The 24,059-nt window shown below is 38.3% G+C and overlaps 1 protein-coding gene across 1 annotated transcript in view; it reads left to right on the forward strand.

Annotated features, from left to right (window-relative positions):
• The window catches only part of PLCH2 (phospholipase C, eta 2), a 44,305-nt gene extending 21,840 nt beyond the window's left edge, over nt 1-22,465 (forward strand). The window contains 12 exon segments of the mRNA XM_009574997.1: nt 625-717; nt 1,184-1,284; nt 2,236-2,333; nt 3,157-3,339; nt 3,795-3,902; nt 4,088-4,212; nt 7,180-7,264; nt 7,776-7,922; nt 8,835-8,914; nt 15,925-16,984; nt 20,568-21,995; nt 21,998-22,465. Coding sequence (XP_009573292.1) covers nt 625-717; nt 1,184-1,284; nt 2,236-2,333; nt 3,157-3,339; nt 3,795-3,902; nt 4,088-4,212; nt 7,180-7,264; nt 7,776-7,922; nt 8,835-8,914; nt 15,925-16,984; nt 20,568-21,995; nt 21,998-22,293 — 3,804 coding nt within the window. The 3' untranslated portion in view covers nt 22,294-22,465.
• Nucleotides 22,466-24,059: the final 1,594 nt, after the last annotated feature.

Raw genomic sequence — 24,059 nt, forward strand, 5'->3', positions numbered from 1 at the left:
TTGTATGTATTTTTAAGCCTAATGATTTATATAATGTATCAGACAGTTATTCTTTAAGATGCACTACAAGGCCAAGACTTCAAGAATCCTTTTGCAAAGGTGTTAACCAGAATAGTCTGTGTTTTATTAGTTTAGGAAACAATGAAACTGTAAGGTCATCTTAAAAACCAGTGACATCAATGAAGTATATACATTTTTAGGGATTATGAGAATTTTGTTTCTTTCTTACCATGGATTATCCTTGTAAAACTGTGTAATTTGCAGAGGTAAGTCCTGTTAAACTATGCTTTTCAAATATTAAGCTAAAAACCAGTCTGGTGTCAATGAATGTATATGGTATGGGAGCATTCAAACTTTGCTTGGATGAAAATAAAATCGGGGTTAGGTATTTGTGTGATTTCTCTCTGCTCTGAAAGTTACCATGGACAAAAATGATGGCAATTATTGCTGGGATACAAGGTCTTGTACTCAGCTTTGAAAAAAAAAGTCTGCATGGGTCTGGTCCAGTTCTGTTGACACTTTAGGGAGGATTGCTTCCCAAACTATTTCTAATGATGTTCAAATATGCTGCCTGTAGCATTCTGTTTGGTCTGCTACATTATTCTTTCTGTTTGGTTGCTTTAGAATAAACTTGAGGATGATGGGGAATCTGGGGAAGACTTCAGTACCAATAAAAGGCACAGCCGGTCATTGATGGGCAGTTTTTCTAAACGCAAGGTGAGCCACCCGATAGATTAAGTCTACACTAAATATTGTATTCTTGCACAGGTTTTTTCTTTGCACACAGTGATAGAGAGGCATATCATAATTGTATTGTCTGGCAGAGGCTTGCTATCAGACTGTTCACTGAATAAATAGGCTGGAAAACTGGTTATTATTGTGCATAACGGTTTTAATTTACATCAAAGTAAAAGCATCCAAGATCTAATCTGAAAAACGTAAAAATTCATTTGCACCTTTTATCTGAGGATTTGTGATTCCTTTATAAAAAGGCTTTGACCTTGGGCTGAGTGTTCCCCATGTGCATGCGTATCGTTCTGCAATACTGAGTATTACAAAAGCTGTCATTTCCCATTTTCTGTAAGTAACATACTCATTGGCGTAACAAAGCAGAATTGTATCCAGCTGCTCAAATGTTGATCAGATGGTTACGGTATTATGGTTTTATTTCCTTGTGGCACAGAAAAAAGGAAGCAAATTGAAAAAGGCAACAAGTCTGGAAGAGGGTGAAGATGATTCGGATTCTCAAGGAAATTTAGCCAGGAGCTCTGTACATTACAGCAGGTTTGTTAACAAGTGATTTGGCAATTTTGTTTCTAAAAAAGATACCTACATAAATGTACCCACTAAATACATATGCTTCAGATCTAGAAGCCAATTTGTTGAAGGTTGCAGGCGCGTGACAGGAATCTGGTATAAGGGTAGATCCGATGTCTGCCACAAGGTCATCAGAATGATCTCTTGGTGACATTCAGACTAATTAGCAAAGTACAGTGGACTTTGAGCTTTGAGCTCTTACCATCTCATCTGTCTGACCTATAGGCCATTTGACTGGTGGCCCAGTGAATCCATTAAGGTGGATTTGCATGTATCATGTCCCCAGCTGATTTTTGTTTATTGTTTTATAATTTGCTGAATGAAGTTGCATCAACATTCAGGTGATGATTTTGATTTTTCTTTTGAAATTGCCTTTTCAAAAATCCTGACATCAAAGATCCTTTGCAGAATGGTTGCTTAAGCTTCAGGCTTCAAAAGTAAGAAATCAGATTAAGCAGTTCTCTAGGATACTTTGGAGCTTTCTTTGGTAGTAGATATGCTGTTAGTAATAACCTGAAGCAAATGAGGAGGATCAGAGCATTACTTTCTTACTATTTCTTTGGGATTTAAAAAGTTTTTTGGTTAGCACTTGACTTGAGAAGTAAATACATATGTGCATAGATATTCCACCCTTTGGTCAAAGCAATTTAGAGTCCTCCCCACCAGATCTTAATAGGTGAATACTTATGTCTGCCTTTAACACGTAAGAACAGGACTTACTTGTTCTGTATACTTTCATGCCGTTGGTTCCACAACTTCTATGCTTTGACAGTGAAGCTCTGTGTGGTATAAAACTATTAAGTACCTCCTTGGTGGAAGAAAACCTTCTTGTATTTCTTTACCCTGATTTATTTTTAAATATGAAAGATAAAATTTGCCCCTTAATTAATGGGAAATTAATTTGGTTTATCTTTCTAGGATAAACCGACAGAAGAAAACAATGAAGCTGTCCAGGGCACTCTCTGACCTGGTGAAATACACCAAGTCTGTTGGCATCCATGATGTTGAAACTGAAAGTAGGTTGAACTAAAAGTCTGCTGAAAATAGTTGCTATAAAAAGAAACGGAAAGGTTTATGTTCTTACATATCTTCTTATTAAAAACTGTTTTTCTCTTTGTTTTTCCCCCACCCTGAAAAGATTTTAACAGAAGAGCTGCACACAATAAAGCTATACTATTTTGAAATAGCTGACCACTTGCCATTCAGAATCCACAAAGTGAGTCTAGAGTTGTGTGACAGCTTCCATAAAGGAGAAAAAGTTACTACAAGTAGTAAATAGTACATATGTAGTCTTTGCTAGCTTGTATAAAAGCTGCTACACAACACTTTTATCTTGGGAAATAACAGAGGACTTAGTTATGCTCTTGGGCAGAAGGTCTGAAGAGCATTTCAAGCTTAAAGTTTAGATTTTTAAGTCAAATCTGATGAAATACCAGCATTAAATTTCTAGACTATTCAGTCCTCTTTCTAAGTTTTCTGCATCTTATTCTGACAGGAATAAAGTTTTAGTTAAAAGTGTCAGAAAGAGAGAATTGCTTACCAGAAAACACACTTTCCTTGAGCAAATTAAAAAAATCTTAGGGAATTTTTTTTAAACTTCTTAATGAAGATTCAGGTAATTCATTATATTCAGCTTGATCTTCCCAACCATAACTCCTCCAATAAGCACAGTGATTTTGCTGTAATACAAGAAAAGCATAGTTCCCTCTGAGTGGGATGTATTCAAATGATGCTTGATAGTTATAAGGAACTAGTGCTATGTAGTTTTGAATGCTTTATCTAGATAATAAATAAATAAATAAGGAGATTACCTCTAATCTTCTCCTCTCTTCTTTGTAGTTTCCTCCAGCTGGCAGGTTTCATCTTTCAGTGAAACAAAAGCCCACCAGATACTGCAGCAAAAGCCAGCACAGTATCTACTTTTCAACCAGCATCAGTTGTCCCGCATCTACCCATCTTCTTATCGTGTGGACTCTAGCAACTACAATCCCCAGCCATTCTGGAATGCTGGCTGCCAACTTGGTGAGCAGAAAGAAAACTTGTTTATTTTTGTTTTATTTTGGGAGGGATGTTTTAATAGGAGTTCCGGAATCACCCCTTAAAATACTCTGAGTTCTCTGCTCATCCAACTTTACTGACAATTGAGTCATCCTTGTTACTGTCTATGTTGTTACCTAGATGGATTACCTCAAACATGTGTCTTACGTGCGAGTAGTTGTCTGATAAATGGAAATAAATTAACTTCTCAAATGCAAGAGGACTTCAGAGTTCAGACTCTTTTGGAGAGCTTCTCTCCCTGAAGCTGTGATATATGTTATATAAAAGAATTCTTTTTCATAAAACATTTGAGGTTTTGCATCCAAGAAGTCAAATGTGAAAATGTATTTAGGTGTCCTTCCTTTACCTTGGTTCTACAAACAAGAATGTTGTTAATATACTCTGTAAGTAATATCACCTTTGTTTTTTTTTTAAAATAGTTGCACTAAACTACCAGTCAGAGGGGAGAATGCTGCAACTGAACCGGGCCAAATTTAGTGCCAATGGGAACTGTGGCTATGTCCTCAAACCGAACTGCATGTGTCAAGGTAACAAAAACGAGCAAAATAAGTGGATCACTTATTGCATGAGAAGAGTGGGTGTGGATCTTTATTACAGTTTGTTTAAAAATGCATTTCTGGTGCTAGAAGCAAATAAGCCAGAAGGTATCTGTAACTAAAGTTATCCCCAAAATTGCACTTCTTTCACATTATATGACTTCTCTTTCTTACAGGTGTCTTTAATCCAAATTCTGAAGACCCATTGCCTGGTCAATTGAAGAAACAGCTGGTTCTAAGAATTATCAGTGGTCAACAACTCCCAAAACCACGTGATTCCATGTTGGGAGACAGAGGAGAGGTATGGGACAGTCGGTGATTGTTCTTGTGTGTTGGAGAAGGTTTATTTTCATATTGGCTGGGCTAAGCATGAGGATTTAACTTCCTGCAGTTATCTGTCAGGAGACATAGAATATGAATAAATTAGGTCTTTAGCATCCTAGATCTTTAGGTGGTTTTCTTCACTTCTAAGCATCACAGCAATGGTTTGATGTTTTTCCTCCAATTGTCAATACAGTGCCTGCAGGAGAAGCAAAAAAGGGCCAATAAGCTCATCGTGATGAGTTTCTACTCACCATAGTACTCTAAATGTCCTCCTTCCTCCAAAACACCCTCGCAAATAGAGCCAAGTCAGTCTGTCTCTTAAAAATAAATGTAGAAAACTGCTAAGCTTGTCAGGCAAGGCAAGCAGAGTTACTTGGGAGTCCTTCCCTCTGCTTGCATGAATCTGCTCCCGGTCCTCCATTTAGCACAGTATTATTACATGCTTTCTTTCTGTCCTTCATTTTGGTTTCTGTTGTGTGATTTTTTTTTCTTTCTTTTTTTTTTTTTTTTTTTTTTGTGCTCCCTTATTTGTTTTATAAAAGCCCTGGCAACTTCACTTAATGAAATATCAGACTTAAAGGAGCCAGATTTGCAACCTTTTGGCAACTTTTTAAAGAGGCTTTCTTCTTCATTTCTTGTGCTGTTTGTTGGTGTTGCAATGTCATCCACATGACTTTATTAAATGTTAGTCTTTAATGAATGCTAGGATGAAGTTTTGTCAGAATTAAAATTTCCTTTTACCCTTTTGCAATTAGAATCAAACCTCTCAAATGAGTTCTTGCATGCTTGAATTTTATATGAGTGTTGCAATCAGCTTCTAAATACTCTTTCTCCACAGAACTCCTTAGGTGAATACATCAAACCAGGTAAACTTCCCTAAAAAACAAACACAGTAGAGGCATACTGAGGGTTTAGTGAACTTATCTGTGTTTTAATTAATTTGTTTCCATTTCTATTTCTTTCTTTATTTCTATTTTTAATATATCACATATGCAACAGCATGGAATTTGTCCTAATTCAGATTGCACTCATATTTCAGAATATGAAGAATAATCTGTTGGAATTCTTTTTTATCCTGAACAGTAGGGGAATTAGCTCATGCAGAACATAACCTTAGAAGAAAGCTACCTGAGCCCTTGAATCCAGTTCCCTACAACTGCAAACAGTCATGTTTTAAGTCATTACTCTAGAAGTGCCTGCAAAACACACAAACTTACTCCCTGTGTCAGGAGCCAACAATATATAGGAAAATCAACACTGCTAAGATAAAATGCCTAAATAATCTTAAGAAACACTCTGCACCCCGTCTGTCCAGATACCAAACTTGTAGTTAGTTTAACCCTGAGGAAGGGTTAGTTTAACCTCCAGCCAAGCAGTTGTAGGCTGGCTCATCCTACCCAATTTCCTGTGCTCCCTGATTTGACTGCTGTCAGTGTCTGAGCTAAGTCAGGTAGCTACACTACATAAGCCTACCCTCAGAAATAAAAGCCCTGTTGAAAGCTACAGTAAGTTAGGTGGTGTTTAAAATTCCATGTTTCATTTTATATGTTTCCTTTGCATATAATTATACCGGAGAAAAATCAGACCTTTATTGTGCTGACCACTCTATGTTATGAAAAAGATTTTGTAGAACAGAGCTAGGCAAACAAGATAAGATGTTTGACAAATACACTGTGTAGTCTTTCCTACTGAGAATGAGGTGTCTTTCAAAGAGTAACAAAAAGTAGATATAACACACCTGATTTTTCTTTAGTGGTAAAGTATTCTATAGGGATATGGGCACAAGGAACGTTTGTGTTCTCCTAAGCATCAAAAAGATTCTTCATTCTTGCTGAGATCACATTGGCTGTTTACATTCTTGGTATCTGAAAGCAACAACAAGCTTTCAAAAAATCTAATAGTTGATTAGAGGTACTCTTGTCTTCAGTGTTACTTACTTACTGGGAGATGGATGGTGGATTTGAGTATCAGGTTGCTGTTTCAAATGACATATAATTGAATGGGTCCAGCATAGGTTTTTATATGAGCCACATCACAGGCTGGAACACAGATTAATCTTTTAAAGCTACCTGCCTTTTCCCACTCCTTGTGAATAGGGATAGAGGTGTCACCCTGAGACTCAACTCTGTCAAAACTTGTCATCCTTTCAGAGAACACAGGAGATACTTATACACTAATTAAAAACTTAGAGGTTGAGGCCGATTACAGGGATATCTCTGTGGCTACCTAGTAGAATGTAAAAACTCTGTGCCAGGATGGTCCTCCTCTATGATCCCCAGAATGTTCTTCCCACTGTTGCCTTCAGGGAACTTGTAATTCAATTGAGGTTCACATTTAATTAAAAGAGGTCTCAACAGAGTCAAAGGCCTCCTAGTCTTAGGTAATCACAGCAACCTTCTACAAGGCATGCTGTAGTTTTTCAAGCTTACATTCTAAGCAGACTTTCTTCCAGAAATGGAAGGTAGTAATAGGAAATGTTTGCCAATCGGTCAGAGATAGAACTCATACCTCCCATTTGTTTTGACCATTGCCTTGTCCATTGTGCCATGATGACACTGAGACTTTAAACAGATGATTCTTGTTGGGATTTTTTAATGTTGCTGCTTTAGAACATATTTATCATCATGTCTGTTTTGAATAAATTTTAAAGATTTTACTCAAATATCCACTAAATTAGAAAATGTTCATATGCAGACCAGTGTTCAAAGTTCATTTTAGAACACAGAAATAGAATAGAACAGATCATAATGGTCACAAATGCATACAACATGATCATTCTAAACTATGTTTTTAGATGATTTAGCCAGAGATCTCTCATCAGCATAATAATCCATTACAGAAAGTTAATACAATAACGTACAATGCCCACATTGTAAAAGCCATGTGCTTGAATTTCATCTTTGTCACTCTTTCTTTTCAATATTTGTTACTTTCTGTTTTCCAGATCATAGATCCATTTGTTGAAGTAGAAGTTATAGGCTTACCTGTTGATTGCTTCAAAGAACAAACTAGAGTAGTTGATGATAACGGTAAGATTATGTGGGGTTTAGGTTTTTTATGGCTGAAACATCCTCTTTCAGGCAAGTTTTGTTCATGAAGATACAAGTAGATGAAATTTTGTGCCTATTATGGCAAAGCACTGAAAAATTTATTTAAGCATTCTTGATGTTAATCAGACTTGGGTCCTGAATTGTTCGACTGAGTTGGTATAACGTTGTGAAGGTCTTCGTGTAAAACACGTCATTTGTCTGACTTCTCATTGTGTATGAAAGAATGGTATTTTGAGCTTGCTGTAATCAAAAGAAAGTCAGGTTGTCCAAACACCTGCTGAAAGCAGGGCCAAATTTAAGTAAGATCCAACTCTGTTTCTTGCAAATTCTTGTGCTGTTGTGTCTCCTGCTGAGATTTTCCAAGAACAATCATCAAACTATTAGGAAAACTAGAATGACATTGCAGTTTAGGCATTCCTTCTGTAGGCAGTCTTCTTTCTTCTTGCATCTTGTGAACGAAATATCTAAAAGCTGATTCCTTCATTCCGAGGTTTTAACCCAATGTGGGAGGAAACGTTGGTGTTCACAGTACACATGCCAGAGATTGCACTGATTCGGTTCCTTGTGTGGGATCATGATCCAATTGGGCGTGATTTTATTGGACAGAGAACAATAGCTTTCAGCAGTATGATGCCAGGTAAGATAGAAATGGTGAAATCCCAAATCAGTTGGCTAGGACTTTTTTTCTGTGATAACTGAAGCTGCAAATGCTGGATTAATGTGTATGCATGTGTCTGCTGCAGAAATTTCTAGTTAGAACAAGAGACTGGGAGTTTGGACCCTGAGTTCTCTACCTTGGTCCACTACTGACTTATATGATGATGAAGACTAAATCAATTAACTCTATGGGACTAGATTTTCAAAAAATGGGTAAGATTTCTAAGCAGGATGGCAAAATATTGTGGGCTTGGAAGACTACCATATAGAATCTTTACTCCTATTATTTCATACTGCTTTTTCCTCCATTTTCTTCACATCAGTTTTTCAAAGACACTAGAGTTTTGATTGTTCTTATTACTATCAGTAATAGTTTAATATAGAACAGGTAGTTACCTATTCTAATGATGGGATTCAGGTCATTAAATGCCATTTTCTGTCAGTTTCCTATTTCTGTTTTCAATTCAGTCTTCTTTCACATTAAAGCTTCTTCTGTGTATATTTTTCTTTTCTTTCAAAGTAAAGAAAAAAGTTTCTCTTTAAGATTGAAAACAAACATCCAGTCTCAATAAAATGAACTTGGTTGACATGTTTACAGTATTAATAATGGACTGTAAGTACCCAAGAAAGAATGTAGTCAAGTTTAAATCACAGATTGACAGCAGCAATAATGGGCACTAGAAAAAACATGACACGGCTTTTTTGTAAAATAAAAGGGAGAAGAAGAAACGGCAGCATGTGTGGCTAGGTGATGCACAAGCCTGGATGCTTATTGTGGGGAGGAGCTGGGAAAAAAATGGTTAATTTCTTTGGCTGTTTACAGAAGGACAGTCTCTAGATGCTCTTGCTAGCATGTTTCAGCTCCTTGTCAGCTTTGTTCACTCTGTTTCAGGTTACCGACACGTGTACCTGGAAGGTATAGAAGAGGCATCCATCTTTGTTCATGTGGCTATTAATGACATCTGTGGTAAGGTGAGTGCCTTCAGTGTAATATAACACAGCTTGCATACGTAAATGAACTCACGGGATTTTGTATCACACTAGGGAAGGCCAGTGGGTGAAGGTCCAAGTATTTGTTCCACTAGAGTAAACTTCATCTCTGTGGTTGTCATGGTAGCCTGAGATCTTTCTGAATATACATGGAGATAAAGGAAAATCATAGGGAAAGTTATAAAAAGAGATTTCTTGCAGTGCCTTTTTGAGGGAGCCATAGCGGAAGGTTATTTCATTGCAGCATGCACGCATTCATATAAGTAAGTATGGTTGTGTCCAATACACTAAGTGCACCTTGCTGAACAAAAGGTTATATACCTGAACCGTGACTGCTTGTTGCCTGCAAAGCTTATTCTATAAAGGCGCTCTCTGCCTGATGCTTTCACATTTTAAATTTAATTAAATTCTTCAGGGTTTTTTGCTTTGGGGTTTTTCCAAAATAACACTTAAAATGCAGAGAAAGGATAATCTTTGTAATAGTTGCTGGACTTATTTTCACTGCTTATCTGTTATTAAGAATGCGTTTGCTTCACATGCGGGAAAAATACAACTATCTGGGTGCTATATCTAAATTCACATGAATAATTCCAAGCTGAAAGTAAAGCCCTAACTTCAAACTTTTCCTAGGCCAGCTGCAAATGAGATAGCTTTATTCCTCGCAGTGCACTGGATTTAGTTACTTCTATGGTATTGATTTCAATGGAATTCAGGTAGCTAAGTATCTTACAGTGCCTTGAGAATCTCAAAACAAGTTTATATCCACTTGCAATGACAGGCTGAGCTTTCTGTAATATCAGCAAGCTGTAATATCAGCATCGTGACAGCAGGAGGCGGCATTGAATAGGCTGGGAATTCTAAGTTCCTTTTCTTGTGGTGCTCTTCATGTAAGAGGAATTAAAACAATTCTTAGAAAGGAAAACAGCTTTCTAAACTGCTAGATTTTAATCCAAACTTTTGTGGGATGAAACAGAGGTAAATCACAGGAGAGCTTTGTTTTGTATTTATAGGAAGAAGGGCTGTTTCTGGAAAGAATGTCACTTCAGACATTTTATCTCAGTTCCTACTTTTTTAATTTGATGTCTAATGCAAAACCTTTAGGCAGGTATAGCTTCATCCTGACAGGACTAGGAGTTTTGCCTGAAACTCTCTGTGATGGCATTATGAATCTGTTTGAATTTAGCTCTATCGAGCAAGACACTTTAGAAGATTTAGGTGAAAGAGAGGTGGTTGGTGTTGGTCTGAGCAGGACAGAGCAGATGAGCAGTGTTTAATTTCGGACTGTAGGGCCTGTCACAGATAAAAAGCTAGCACCCAGGACACGGTAAAAAGTTCATTTAGTCCCAGGCTTCAGAGAAAAGTGATGGCAGGCTGAACATTTCGATGCTAGGACCTTTCCTGACTATATTTTTGGGTTCAAGGAAACTGTATAGGACGTTAAGTCATGCCTGTTTTGTCTGTGAGTAGGGATGCAATTGTCTCAGTGACCTTACAGACACTTGCTGGATGCATGCATTGGCACTGATTCAAACAGCTTTAAATTTTGTCATGAACTTCTTTGGAGTTCCTGTGTTCAGATCTTGAATAGTTCTATCAAACTCTCCATGATTGTAACAAGAAAGTCAGATAGCTCAGCCTTGAGCATGAGGCCAGTGGGAATTGAATTGATCTGATTAGTGACTGTCTCCCTCATCTATGTCCTGTAATGAAAGCAGGCATCTATTTGCATCCAGCAGAGAAGATGACTGCCCTGGCCAGTCCTACTCATCCTTTTTGTAAATTCTTCTTTTTCTGTTCTGTTCTTAGTCAAAATGATGGGGAATAGGCAGATTCTCCTCTTCTTCCCAGTGTTGTGTGCATTCATCATGCTCCAGTTGTTTGCTATTTTCAGGTGATATCCTCTGCATTGCTCTCTCAGTATTATTGTAAGGATAGCAAATATTTCAGTATCCTGCATTGGAAATTAAAGTCTGTAGCTTAGTATCCACTGGCAAATGAGATTTTTAAATAAAAGACAAACTGGGTCTGCCTGCCTTAATCACTGATTACTTAACTTCATCAGCTTCCAAGACACTGCTCTTGATAGCAGTGTTTCATGAAAGAGACAATGTTCATAGTTTTTGTGAATGTTTTAAGAGTTTTCACCTCAAATCTTCTTTGGCAATATTGCAAGGCGTTATCTCTCTTTTAATCCTTACTTTACCTAGCCTTTCATAATTATTTGCTTTTATTGGCTTCTTCATGAGTAACTGGCTGGTGATAATTATAATTTACAGTAGGGCAACATGCCCATTTAAACTTTGGCAGCTATTTTGAGGACATTAGATTTTTTTGGTAAGTGTTTTAAACAACTGAAAGGCCCTTGTGTATCATGGTGTCTCCTCCCTGTCCTTATCCACTAGCTTCCAGTCTACTGCACTGATTTGTTTTTTTGATTGCTTTATTCCCTTTTCATGTTCTAAGTCTATTAGACATCCCTTGTTGCTTCTCATTGTCATTGCAGTCTCTTTGGGTTTGCTGGTGTTAAGATGCTGGTGCCGTGCACTGATGTAATTAAAATACAAGGATTTGGAAGGAAAGTTTGTATGTGGGGTTTTTAAAAAATTTATAAATGTTTAAATTTACATTTTTTAATAAAAACTACTGAAAATATGGAACAAATATTACACAGTCCTTTCTGTTTTGGTCTCTCTGAATCATGTTCTGCTTTGATTTGTCAGTTAACAGAGTTCTATTAAAACTAGAATTATTTCTCTGTTTCCCTCTCTTAATTATGGGCAGGAAAATCACCACAGTTATCAGCCTGGTTTTACCCATCCTTTATTAATCCAGATATTCTAATGCAAGCATTAACCTTTTGGGGCTTTTTTCTAAATGTAGATATTCCACCCGCTCAGTAGCTTGGTATTACTAAAGCAGCGTCTTAGATTTTTTTTTTTCACCTTAACTTGTGTTTAACTGAAATCTATTAGATTGCACTATTTCCTGGAGATGCTTTTCTTTGTCTCTGTCTCTTCTGTAGTCTATTCATGTCTTGCAGAATTTCTTGAGGTGTTCTAGATGTGCATATCTCTGAGATCCTCCCTCACTGTTATTTTGCCTTTACTCTGTCTGTTTGTGATTTCAGTGGGCTTCTCTATGTCAAAAAAAGTCTACTTTTAGAAGCAGAGCATTTTTAGACGCCTTGAAGGTACCCCCTCCTGTCTCAGGGAGGTGTAGTGACCGCCACCACATACCTGCATGCCTCTGACTAGTAGCTTCATTAGCATCAATGTTGCCTTATTAGCATTTTGAAGCTCTTCAACTCATGTAACATGAATTGTGACATTTGACTTAGTCAGTTCTGTTGGGTCATTGATGAGCCAGAGAGCCCTCCATGTATGAAGCAGATCCAGGATAAAAGTCCTTCTATACCCTCCCTTTCTCTCTTCTTTGAGTCTCTACTTCTACTGTCTTTCCTCTGGTGTACTATAATTCAAACCACTTCCCTCACATGGAAAAGAACATTAACAGTGAATTGTTTGCTAAATTATGGGAAAGCCTCTTGTGCTGTTTTCAAGTCTGCTTTAAAGACTGAAATAGCCCTGTAAATCTGGTCTAGAAGCTGAAAGCATATGTTCTGGATCTCCGTCAAAACGGCTCTCTTTTTTTTTCCTTTTTTTTTTAAAACTTTTTTTTTCCTAAGTTAACCAAATTTGTCTTTGGGTTCTTGAATCACTCCATTGATTCAAGCAATAGTGCCTAGCTTAACAAAGATGCACTAAATAAGCTAGAATGATACCTGGGGCCCTGCACTGCGTGTCACCCATTCCATCAGTGCTTTTATTTTTGTTGGATATTATTTTTGTGTGTGTATGTATGACAATTTTTTTCTGGGTTTTGCAAATATTTATATTGTCTGATTTTTATAGCAATAAATTCATGTACTTGCCAACTTGTCTCCATTGGAGCAGAATGCTTTTTTTCCTTCACTCCTTAACAAATGCGTAATCTCATTTTGAAGCTTTCTAGTAAAAGTGGATCGACAATGATTCAGGCAGACTGTTCAATAGTCTGGCTCTCACAGAAGGTTTATTAATATTTAAATTACTTTTTTTTTGCCTTGTATGGGAAAAATCAATCCCTACCTTCTTTATCTTATCCTGTATATACCTTTAAAGGCCATTTTAGGTCTCTTTTTAATCATCTCCTCCTCACACTGGATCTTGGCATGTGGTAACTAAACTTCAGTCAGTTATATAAATAATATTCTGAATGCTTTCACTGGGATTTGTGTCAGACAAATAAACCTTGATCCCATATGCCAGATTGCACAGGACACTTATGAATAAAAGCAGCTTTTAACCCAGGCTTACTGTACAGTGCAGTTAATATCTATCCATTAAGTCCTACAAAGCAAACTTCAAAATGCGTGAGCATGCACTGGAATGTTTTGGGGTGAAAGATAGACCATTGTAATTTAAATGAGACATTTCTGTGCCATTGTTTGGCACTGCAGAAATGTGACCTCACATGACATCACAGGTAAAAATTGAACTGACAGCAAGTAGCAACAAGCATGGATGCTGATCAAATTTTATCGTGGGTTTCTTACAATGCATTTCAATTATAGGCTTATATACTCTATTTTTATTCATTCTTTATGTTACAGCTACTAAAGAGAATCTGATCTAACTGGGAAATAAAGGGAACAAAGGAGGAGTACCACCTCTTTCTCTGCTTTAAGTGATTTATGTGTAGGAGGCTCTATGTAGAGAGCAAAACCAACATACTGTTTACCAGGCATCAGCCTATTGCTTTAAAAGTTGGCAAGTACACCTGCAATGTTTACAGGAATGCTGAAACTCTCTGTTTCACTGAAATGTAAATCAATTGTATGATGGTGGGAGATTTATGATGGTGAATATGTATGTTCAATGCTTAAATAAGTACTGAAGTATATGAAGTACTGTATTATCACCCTGACTAACTTCACTTGTTTATAGTGTGTTTTTTCAGTGATGAAAACATACATGAGTGTCTTTGAATAAGTGTCGTATGGTAGGAAATTATCAAAATGTAATCACACAGGTAGAAAGTGAAATATTTGATGATCATTCGTCATGCATATAGTTAAACTGCTATTCATGACGGTGCTCAATTCAGTTGAAGTAAGATCTCCTTTATACTGAAAAATATGATATTCATAAGTCCACTGTTTATTTCCCAACAGTTCCTAAAGAATGTAAATCTCCATTTGAACATCCAATTTATTATTATCTATTTTAAGTCAAGAATATTCTTTAGCTTAAGAGGTCACTATCAGCTATATTCTGTAACCACCTCATGTTGCATGACAAGTAAAGTTAAAATGATTTTAAAGTAACTTTTTAAAATTACCACCACCTATAGCTTGTTTTTTGGGGTTTTGGGTTTTTTTTTCCCCCTAGTTTCTTCTTCTCATTTACTCAGAGCATTCAGTTTTGTTCCAGAGCTGGGACCTCTGTTCATGCCACAAATTTCTTGTCTAAAGAATGAGTGCTAGTCACTATCTCCAGTTTAAGAGACAGGAAAAATTAGTTTTGACAGCATCTGATGTCCAGTTCTGCCCAAGTATAATGTTCTGCACAAGGCAGATAATTCAGCTCTATGTTTCCAATTTAATTGAAATCACCAGCAATTCAAATCGGCCCAGTCCTAATGCGTTTAAGTCTACAAAATTGCAGGTGATTTATTTTATTGAAAACATGCTTAAATTTTTTAACTACTGCATTTTCCAGCTGGACTTAACTTGGGCAAGGCCCCAAAGCTAGTAATGACACTTTAAGATAACATAGGCTTGCAGCATTTGTTGCTTTATTTTTATTATGGTGTGATGCAGAAGCCTTGTTCAGGATTTCCTAGTAGAGCACGGTTTGCTAGAATGTGAATTCACAGTGCAGAAGCTAGGTTGTACTAACTCCTCTGTGGCCATTCAGAGGAAGCATTTACACCACATACTTTAAATACGTGTGCTTTGGGTGCGCAGGTTATAAAGCTGGTCTCTGTACTCTCCCTCTGTAATCAGTGGTGGTCCTTTCAGAGGTGGTTCAGAGCCAGAGCCTATTTTAACTGTTCCATGTTGCCCTTGGAAAAGTACTGCTATTCTAGTCGATGACTTTGGGAATCTAGGAGACTTGCATCTTAACTTAAGGGGGATCTGGGGGTTGATTTACATTTCGTATAATTATCACATAAATTCTCAGAAGTAGATTTATGTTCATTTCCAAGCAGCATACATTCTTTAAAGAAAAGACTTAAGCTTGCAACAAATCTGCAAGTCTCCGCTTATCCTTGGATTCCTGTAGTGAATTGATTTCCTATGCCTCCTCCAGGTTCTGCAGTATATCCATGTCATTAAACTGTTGGGACAGAATTGTTTTAAATGTGCACATTGTGTTGGAAAACTGACCCATACCTCACAGAGCTTTGTATTTAAAAAAAAACCCAAACCCAAACAACAAAACCCCGGAAAGCTGTATTGCTAAAAAGGAAGCACTCTGACTTTAGTCTTAAAGAGTCTGAAATGTGTGGCATTATGAATGCCTCAAGCTTTGTGGCTTTTAACATACACGGAGAAACTCTTCAGCTTTCAGAACTAGATCCTTGTAGACTGAAGTATTTCCTTTTTTTACTTTTTGTTTTCAATATCTAATGTTTATGTTTATGTTGTAAGTAGCTGTATGCTAGTAAGAAAATTATGACAAATAGAGAGATAAGCCTGGTTGGAAAATTTTATCTAAAAACATAGTTGAGCAAAAAAGACATGAAATTTTGCAAAGCTGCTGTTACTGATTTTTTTCATTTTTAATCTCTGTCCTATTTCTGGTTTAGTTCTCATGCTGATATAGGAATATGGCAGGAGACTCTGTATGTGCGTGCATATGTGAACTGATCATTTGTACATGAGTTCCTGTGCCCAAAGGAAGAGACTTGCATTTTCTACTAAGGACTTTTTTCTTTTAATTTTCCAGGCCAAACAAGCTCTAGGTCTAAAAGGCCTGTTTCTCAGAAATCCAAAGCAGGCCTCTCTGGACAGTCATGCTGCTGGTCAGCTCCATCGCAAACATTCCTTTAGCAGCCACATCTTGAGACGGACAGCCAGTGCACCCACCAAAAGCCATAAGAAGAACAAGAAGGGCTTTCCTGAAATTGCTTTTGACACAAAAGACAACAGCTCTGAAGGGGCCGGTGAAGACCGTGAAGTGGAAGCTGCCTCACAGCCTCGCTTTGAGCAAGAGCCAGAAAGTGCTTCTCTGTCACCAGCTCCCAGAGATGGTGCCAGTGGGGAGGTACATGGCAAGGGGTTGAAAGGTAAGGCCCATAGTTCTCGTAAAGCCAAAAGCCCAAGTTGTGCTCAAGGGGGTGCTGCTTTCAGTGAACCCATACAGAGGTCTAACAGGGTCCGGCTTCAGGAGCACCAGAGCGAGAAGCAAAGCGTCTTTGCACGCTGTGCCATCAACAGCTCTGGTAGGATTGGAGTGGCCACCAATTGCATGAAATGCATGATTGGTTCCAAAGAAAGCCCAGATCTAGAATGCAAGTGGAGTGACCATCCTACCAGGCCTATTGCTAAAGATATACTTCACCATGATCAGTATAGCAGTATAACTGGAGAAGAGAGGTTAGAGCTAAAAAACTGGGGTGTTAAAGGTCAGCCCAGGCGGCAATCAGATTTGCAGTCTTGCAGCAGCCCTGGAACTGCCGATGATCCAACAAGGAGCACCCAGTCTTTTGTGACCCCAGGGAAGAAAAATGTTGAATCTAAATGTCACGGAATAAAGGCTCATTCCCGGCAGCGGTGGCAGTGCCAATCAGGTGGCAAGTATGGAAGCAGTGTCAACTTGGTTGCAGCCAGCAATGGCTCTATATCCTCCAACTCCAGCAGTCTAGAAAGCCTTGGAAGCCCAGAATTCCCCAAGCGCTGGTCTGAAACTTCTCGAAGGCAAGTGGGCACCCTACAGAGGGAAATGAATGCCTTGTTCGTTCAAAAATTGGAGGAAATTCGAAGTAAATCCCCTATATTCTTTACTGGTAAGACCAGATTTTCTTCACCCTTCTCCACCCTAGATCACATCATTGTCTCAGCTTCTGCATAGCATCTTTACTTAGAAGCTCCTGTATGTTGTTTCGCTATCAAGAGCTCTTTTTCTTTATTTTTGGCAATGACAGAAAAAAGTTTGCATAAATATTTTTATTTTATTTTTTTCCTAGATGTGTCTGGTTTAGATTAGTCCTTTCCATGCCTAGCTAACCATCTGCAGTAGTAAAACTGTCAATAGTCCATGAATGTTTGAATTGTTTGTTCAGGGTTTTTTGTTTCCTTGGTTTTTTTTAGTGAATGTGGTATGATACTAAGCAAATTTTAAGATCCAAACCAGAGCATTAAGTAGAGATTGAATATGGGAAACCCATATTAACAAAGAATATTTCCATTATCAGTATTTGTGTTTCACTGAGGGATAACCACATCAGAAATTATATCTAATGTGTACTCTGCTAACAATAAAACCAGTTCCTTCCTCAGAGAACTTGCAAAATTGCTGCTATCAGTTCAGGGATTACTGGATGGAATTCTCTGGTCTGCGTTATTCAGGAGATCACGCTTTATGAACATAGCAGACCATTCTGGTCCTAAATGTATAAATCCCCAGTATGCAAACATTTATAGATGTGCTTAATCTTATGTATATATATGATTTGACTGTGACCTGAGGGCACAGTTGCATAATATAAAGAAGCAGGGTATGTGATCTGATGTTACTTGACATCAGCCAAGCTAGGTGGACTGTTAGCATTTCCCAATTACAAAGTAAAATGTGTCCATTTAAAGGAAGGCTGCTTAAGCTACAGCATTTTATAGTTGTTTCAAGCCAGGAATATGCATGTGGTCACTGGGATCACGTGACTGTATCTTTACTCATGAACTGTATGTTTGTAAAGATGGAATAGGAACAGAGGCAATCAAGGTATATATTTTGGTAAGAAAACTGGCTTTTTTCTTCCTCCTGATTTGACAGGGAGGCGAGGGAAGGAAAGAGATTTTGAGATTTTCTCTGTTTCATAGAATTGTGAAGAGGAAGTAAAGAAATACAGCTTTTGTCTATGATACAAGAGCTTCTTTTCAAATCCCTCCCCCTCCCCCTTAATTGTCCAAGGAATTTGGACATTGATGGTTACATTTTCAGGAACACTTAAGTAATTTTGGTGCTTCCTAAGATGTAATCCCTTTTTTAGTAATAGATTCTGACTGCCCACCTACAGTGGGCTTCTTTGAAAGCCTCATACAGAAATTTAAAATATTCTATTTGTTTGAACAATTTAATCTGGTTAGGTGTCTACAATTTTTCTTTATTTCTCTTTTTTAATTCTTTTTTTACATATTTTTTCCAACACCTGCTTTGAGCTTTTAGGAAAATACCAGGACAATGGAAGGGGGAGGGGAGAAGTTTGCTGGTTCCTGTGACTTGAAATTAATCCAAAGCAGCAGAAATCTTTCTATGCCTAAATTATTGGTATTAGGCTTTTCATAAGCTCTGAGTAGTGTGACATATGAAACCATTTCCCATTATCAGTGCCAGCTCCCCCACCAGCCCCCCAAGTCACTAAATAAATATTTTGATATGCTTGAAATTTGATTAAATCCATCTGACTTCTCAAGCATGGAATCAGCAAACCTTTAAAATGGTGAAATAGTCACTTGGACTGGATGCTGATGATCCAGTGACAAACACTATGTTTGCACAAACAGCATGCTTTCCCCATCCGCCTGCTATTTTAGTGCTTTGGGCCAAGAAACCAAGGAAACCACTAACGTTAGCCTAATATGGCTGCATTTCATAATTAACATTCTGTTGATGGGAAGTGCCACAAGGATGAGACAGGAAACTATAGTGTCTAGTTGTCCCCTTTATGGCAACAGCATTACAGTTTCCAGTATTTTGCCTTCATCTATGCTGATGGCCTAGCCTGGACGGGGCGAAGGAGAGCTCGTTACTCTGATCAGCTCTGGACTCCTCCTGATACACCTCCAGATCCTGAAAAGTCTGCTGTGCTGTGAATGGTGGATTTTGCTTATGGGCACATGTGCCTTCTTCCCTTTTAACACTCCTGACTAATGTAATATAGGCCATTGAACAGCTGTCTCCATTGTTAAGCTTCTCGTCACTACACTGGATTGGAAATACTGGTGCTGAAAGGAAGGGCCCAGTATTGCCTTGGCATTTTTCAGTAATGAAAATGAAAAATGAAAATGAAAAAGATGATTTTTTTCCATAGCATTAGGAGAGGGCTTTGGAGGAGGCTAGCTTCCATTCCCCAGTCCAGTGGTGTGCGTTTCTTGAACAATAGCAAAAATTGCTTTTTGTTCTTCTATGACAAAATAATGGACTTAATATCCGTCCATTTACGGATTCCACTGAGTGCTCTGGTTGGTCGGAAATTCTTAGGATCCTACAAAAATGTGTGAATATTTCTGTCTGTTTCCCTTCCCTCCCTCAGCACTAATTTATCCTGTTATCTGCACCTGCCTTCCCTACATTAACTGGATTTTTCCTCTGTTCTGTCCTATTACTCTACATGCACACTCTCTCTCTCTAGTTAAGAACTGAAAGGACAAGCAAGTCAAAGGTAACTGTCTACTGAGTGTCACTGATTCAAACACCTTGTTGCCTGTAGTCCTGGTTTTTGTTTGTTTCCTGCCTTATAATTATCGGCTCCTATATTCTTAAGGTTGTTGTCTGGCTCAGTGGTGCTTTGCTAGTTCTCAAATGCATGTTTGCATTGTGGTTTGGAGATGTGGGAAATAGTGGTTTTGGCATGGTTGCTTTGGCTCTTAGGGTACAGGTTATAAACATTGCAGATGGACGGAGCATTTTCTTCAGGTAATTGGTGGCTGTAGTGATTCTTCAGGATTGTACTGTCAGCCTGGTGTTCATGAACCATGCGTCTGTGTAGTTTTTTGAAAAAGAAATTACAAACTTTTTTAGGAAAACAAAGTTGGTCTGTTTAAAGTTTTTGTTTTGTTTTTAAAAGGCACATTGACTACATTCCATTGTATGCATACAGATAATTTTATTTGTAGTCTGCTCCAGAAGTCCTATGCTGCTTCTCTTCTGAGGAATTGATCATTGGATCATATCTGTTGGTTGGGCAGTCGTTCTGATTATTATATGTGGTCTGATTACAATATACTGACATGTTTGAGTGCTGGAAGGAAGGAAAAGAGCAATTCAAGTGGTGCTGGATGGTGGAGGAGAAAAGTTAGTTTGTGAGAGGGGACACAAAGGACATTGATGGGTACAGTTGTTTGAATAAGATAATCAGAAAAGTAATATGGTGCTACTATGCATGGACTGAGATTTTTTTGAAGCAACAGGGCTTTTGAGCAGCTAAAACTGAATGAGCAGAAATTTTTGCTGCCTTTAGCCAGGCATTTGAAATCATAAGTTATTTTTTAAATCATGATTAATATATGCAACTACTACCTTAAAAACAAAATGATAACACATAGAGAATAAATCTTCAGCTAAACTGCAATTTGTAATAGCTAATTAACCCTGTATCTCTGTTTTTCTTGTTTCTTTCTTTTTCCTGTCTTTTCATGTCTCCCAAGTAGATGTCTGCCATTTCTCAATGCAGAGGTCAGTCACTTCTTTATGCAGCCTAGAAACTATCACCGAAGAGCCTGTTATTGCCAATGAAAACCATCATGCCAGCCTTTTCTTCCCTCTACCCATTACTCCTTACAGTGATTCTGAAGAAGGGTCTGTGTCTGATCATTCTGCCGAATCTCGATCAGAAGCAAGCAGCACATCCAACCAGCTTCAAGAATCTCTACTCACGAGAGAACAAAGAACAAACCTGGCTGCAGAAGACCAAGTGCAGGTAGTCACAGGAGCAGCTGACACAAGTTTAGTAGTCCAAGAAGATGAGAGGACAAGCACGGCAGGGTGTCTCAAAGAAGAAAATGGTTGGACACAGGCATGCAGTAAAGCTGAAGATCAGTATGGATTGGCAGTGCATCCTCAAAAAGCCTGGCTGGTAGTGGCAGCAGGTAAGACTGCTGGCCAACCTGTTGAAAACTGCCAGAAGCAAAATGACCAGCCAGGACAGGTATTAACAGACATGAAAAGCACCATTGAATCCAAAGGGCAGAAACTTGGTGCAGCAGCTGTTCTACTGCAGCAAAACAATGTGATCAACAGCACACAGACAACTTTGCCTCCAGATACTTTCCAGAAAGCCCAGGCTGCACAGGCTCTACCTGTTTCTGTTTCTCAGACGAGCTCTTACATGTTAGTAAGAAGGTCAAAGAGTGAAGGACTGAAGATGTCAGACTCCTCAGCCTTAATAAAAATTCCAAGTAGCCTGTCTCCAGCAGCAGAAGTATACTTTGATGCCACTATTAATGACCGGATCTGGAGCAAGCTAGATTGCAGCAATCATCGTGACAGCATGTCTTCCTCTTCCAGCATGTCCTCCAATGACACTGTGATAGATCTCTCTTTACCCAATCTATCTCGCAAAAGCCTCCCAGATCTTGGCATCCGTCATGAAAATTTTGAGCCCCTTGCCATAAGAAAGGGTATGCGCCCACGATCTGCTACAACATCTGGTAATGAGATGCCAATGGTGAGCAAGAGCAAATCTAATCCTAACCTGAGGTCTGGCCAGCTCCCAGCAGATGAATTGTGCCCCCGTCCTCTTGCCAGGAGCCCTCAAGATGCGTTCTCATCCATTCCTAGAAGGCATACCTGGAGCAGGCTGTACATAGAAAGTCTCAGACAGTCTTCTAACAAATCCAAAGCACACGATACGGTTGGGAATAACCAGGCAAAATCCAAGAGTCTTGGAGACCTTACCTCTGATGATATTGTGTGCACTTTTGAAAGCAAATACCGTAGCATCAGCAGGAGTTTTGTCACTCGATCGATGCGGGAACAGCGCCGCTCTTCAGGCCTGAGATCCTCAGTCAAATCCCAGGATGAACTGACTGAGCAGCTAAAGAAGCTGACAGCCTTTCAGCAGGAAGTCTTGACCCAACTGAATCTGAAGAGGAAGGGGAGAGCTTGGGACTCCTTCGCAGGTCTTCATCGCGCAGTCAGAGTAGGGTGCGGTACATTGCCAACAGGGCTAAGCAAGCTCAGGAGAGACAGCGGCTGCAAAGCCTCGGCCAGCTCAGCGGGAGTCCCATTGAGGAGAGGGGAAATCCAGAGGGAGCCTGCAGCGTTGCAAAAGCAGTTTGTATGGATATAGCTTCTCCTGCCGTGTTTACATCCCAGCCTAAGAACCAAACTGATTATAACGCTGACACAGAAGTCTTCTTTATGCTGAAACTGTAATTCTGGGGAGCACTGAATAAGGCAATGTTTACATTCCTATCAAAACAAAACATAGTGACCTGAGAGGCACAAAATATCCTCAAACGGCTTAGTGCTTCCTGGCCTTCCCTTGATTGTAAGGGTACTAAATATCATGACTCCAAAAGAATAGATGAGTGTTAAATTTATCAGCAGTTTGTGGAAATAGAACAATCAAGTGAAATCGGAGACTTATACTTTTACAGTCCTAATGATCTGACCTCCTCTTTTTTTTAATTACACTCTTCGCAGCCTCAAATTTGGCTTCCTTTGTGTGTGACCACTTCTTTGCATTTGCAGTTTGTTCTGTGCAAATCTCATGTTCTTTACTAATTTCAGTAATTGCTTCTTATAAGAGGTAAACATCTATGTGATGTTAACGACAGCTAAGGTAAATTTTGTTTTTACAAATTGTGGATCCATGAAAAGAGGCTGGATTTAAAATCATGCCCCTGTTCTGTTTTATTTTTTGGAAGAATTTGAGGCCTCTGAGGGTGTCTTCTCTGGGAAATACTCAAAATTGCAGTGTAATTGTTTCATGAATTAATAATGTAGTAGAAGTAGTCCATCTTCCATCATGGACCTGCTTATTTCAGTGAAAATCCATGTTGTCTCACTCTTTGAAGAAGAGCTCTCACTATGTTCCAAAGCAATGCTTTTTTAAACCAAGCTTGTTTATATATATAAAAAAATATATATGTATCTGTGTGTATGCAAATATATGTCTGCACATATACGTACACATGCACACACTTAAACTGAACTGTGACTGTTCCTTGTCTCAAAACATAATCTGTGGGAATGAGACAGGAGAGAGAAGGGAATTACTAAAAATAGACAGGAAATATCTTCTGACTTTACTTCAGAAATGGCTAAAAAGCATGCTAGTCTTTTCTTGAAAACAGCACCATCCCTTCTTTATGGTATTTTAACAATGCTGCTGTACATAGCACTTTTTGGATGAATTTTACTATTTCTGTATTGCACTGCCATGCAAAATTTTCAATTATATGTTTTAAAAAAAGAGATATTTAATTTTTTTAGATGGACATATTTAGAATTAAATACCAACCTAAACAGAATAATAATTTTTCCTCCCCGTTTTTTTTACATTTTATTTTTAGGGATGTCATGTCCCCCCCCAATTATTATGTCATTTATTATAGATGTACATTTTATCAGTGATGGAGAAGAATGTTTACTAAGATGCATTTTAAAGAGAAACAGAGGTTTAATTTTATTTCAGGCTGCATAGAGTCCCTATTATTGAGAGGATATTTTGCTTTTGTTTGTAATGATTCTTTTGTGTACATTGCAAAATCTAAAAATTCGTTTGTAAAATCACCTTACAGTACTAAAATAAACATATTTAACCTTCCAGCTGTTGACTCTTTAGCTGTAACATAACGCTTTTCCTATGCTGTCTAGAAGTTTGTGGTATACAAACATGGTTAATTCTATTTGCCTTGTTTTAAAAATTCCTTAGTGAATAACATTTAATTTTACTCTTTTTCAGAGTGGTAGCCATTTCAGATCCAGCTCAATTTTTCTCAGGTCCACCAAAACACATGCAAGTATTGGTAGAGACTGGCATTCTGTTGTTGTGTGGTACACAGCATATGGATTGTTTCGAAGCAATGTCTGTCTTTGGCAGCCAGTGATGGCTGTGTAGATGAAAATTCTAGGGGAACTCATGTAATTAGCAGCCAAACAGACATTATCCAAGGACCTAATCTGTTGTTTTACAG

The sequence above is a fragment of the Fulmarus glacialis genome, unplaced genomic scaffold (assembly GCF_000690835.1).
Source record: "Fulmarus glacialis isolate BGI_N327 unplaced genomic scaffold, ASM69083v1 scaffold44203, whole genome shotgun sequence".
NCBI classification, from domain to species: domain Eukaryota; kingdom Metazoa; phylum Chordata; class Aves; order Procellariiformes; family Procellariidae; genus Fulmarus; species Fulmarus glacialis.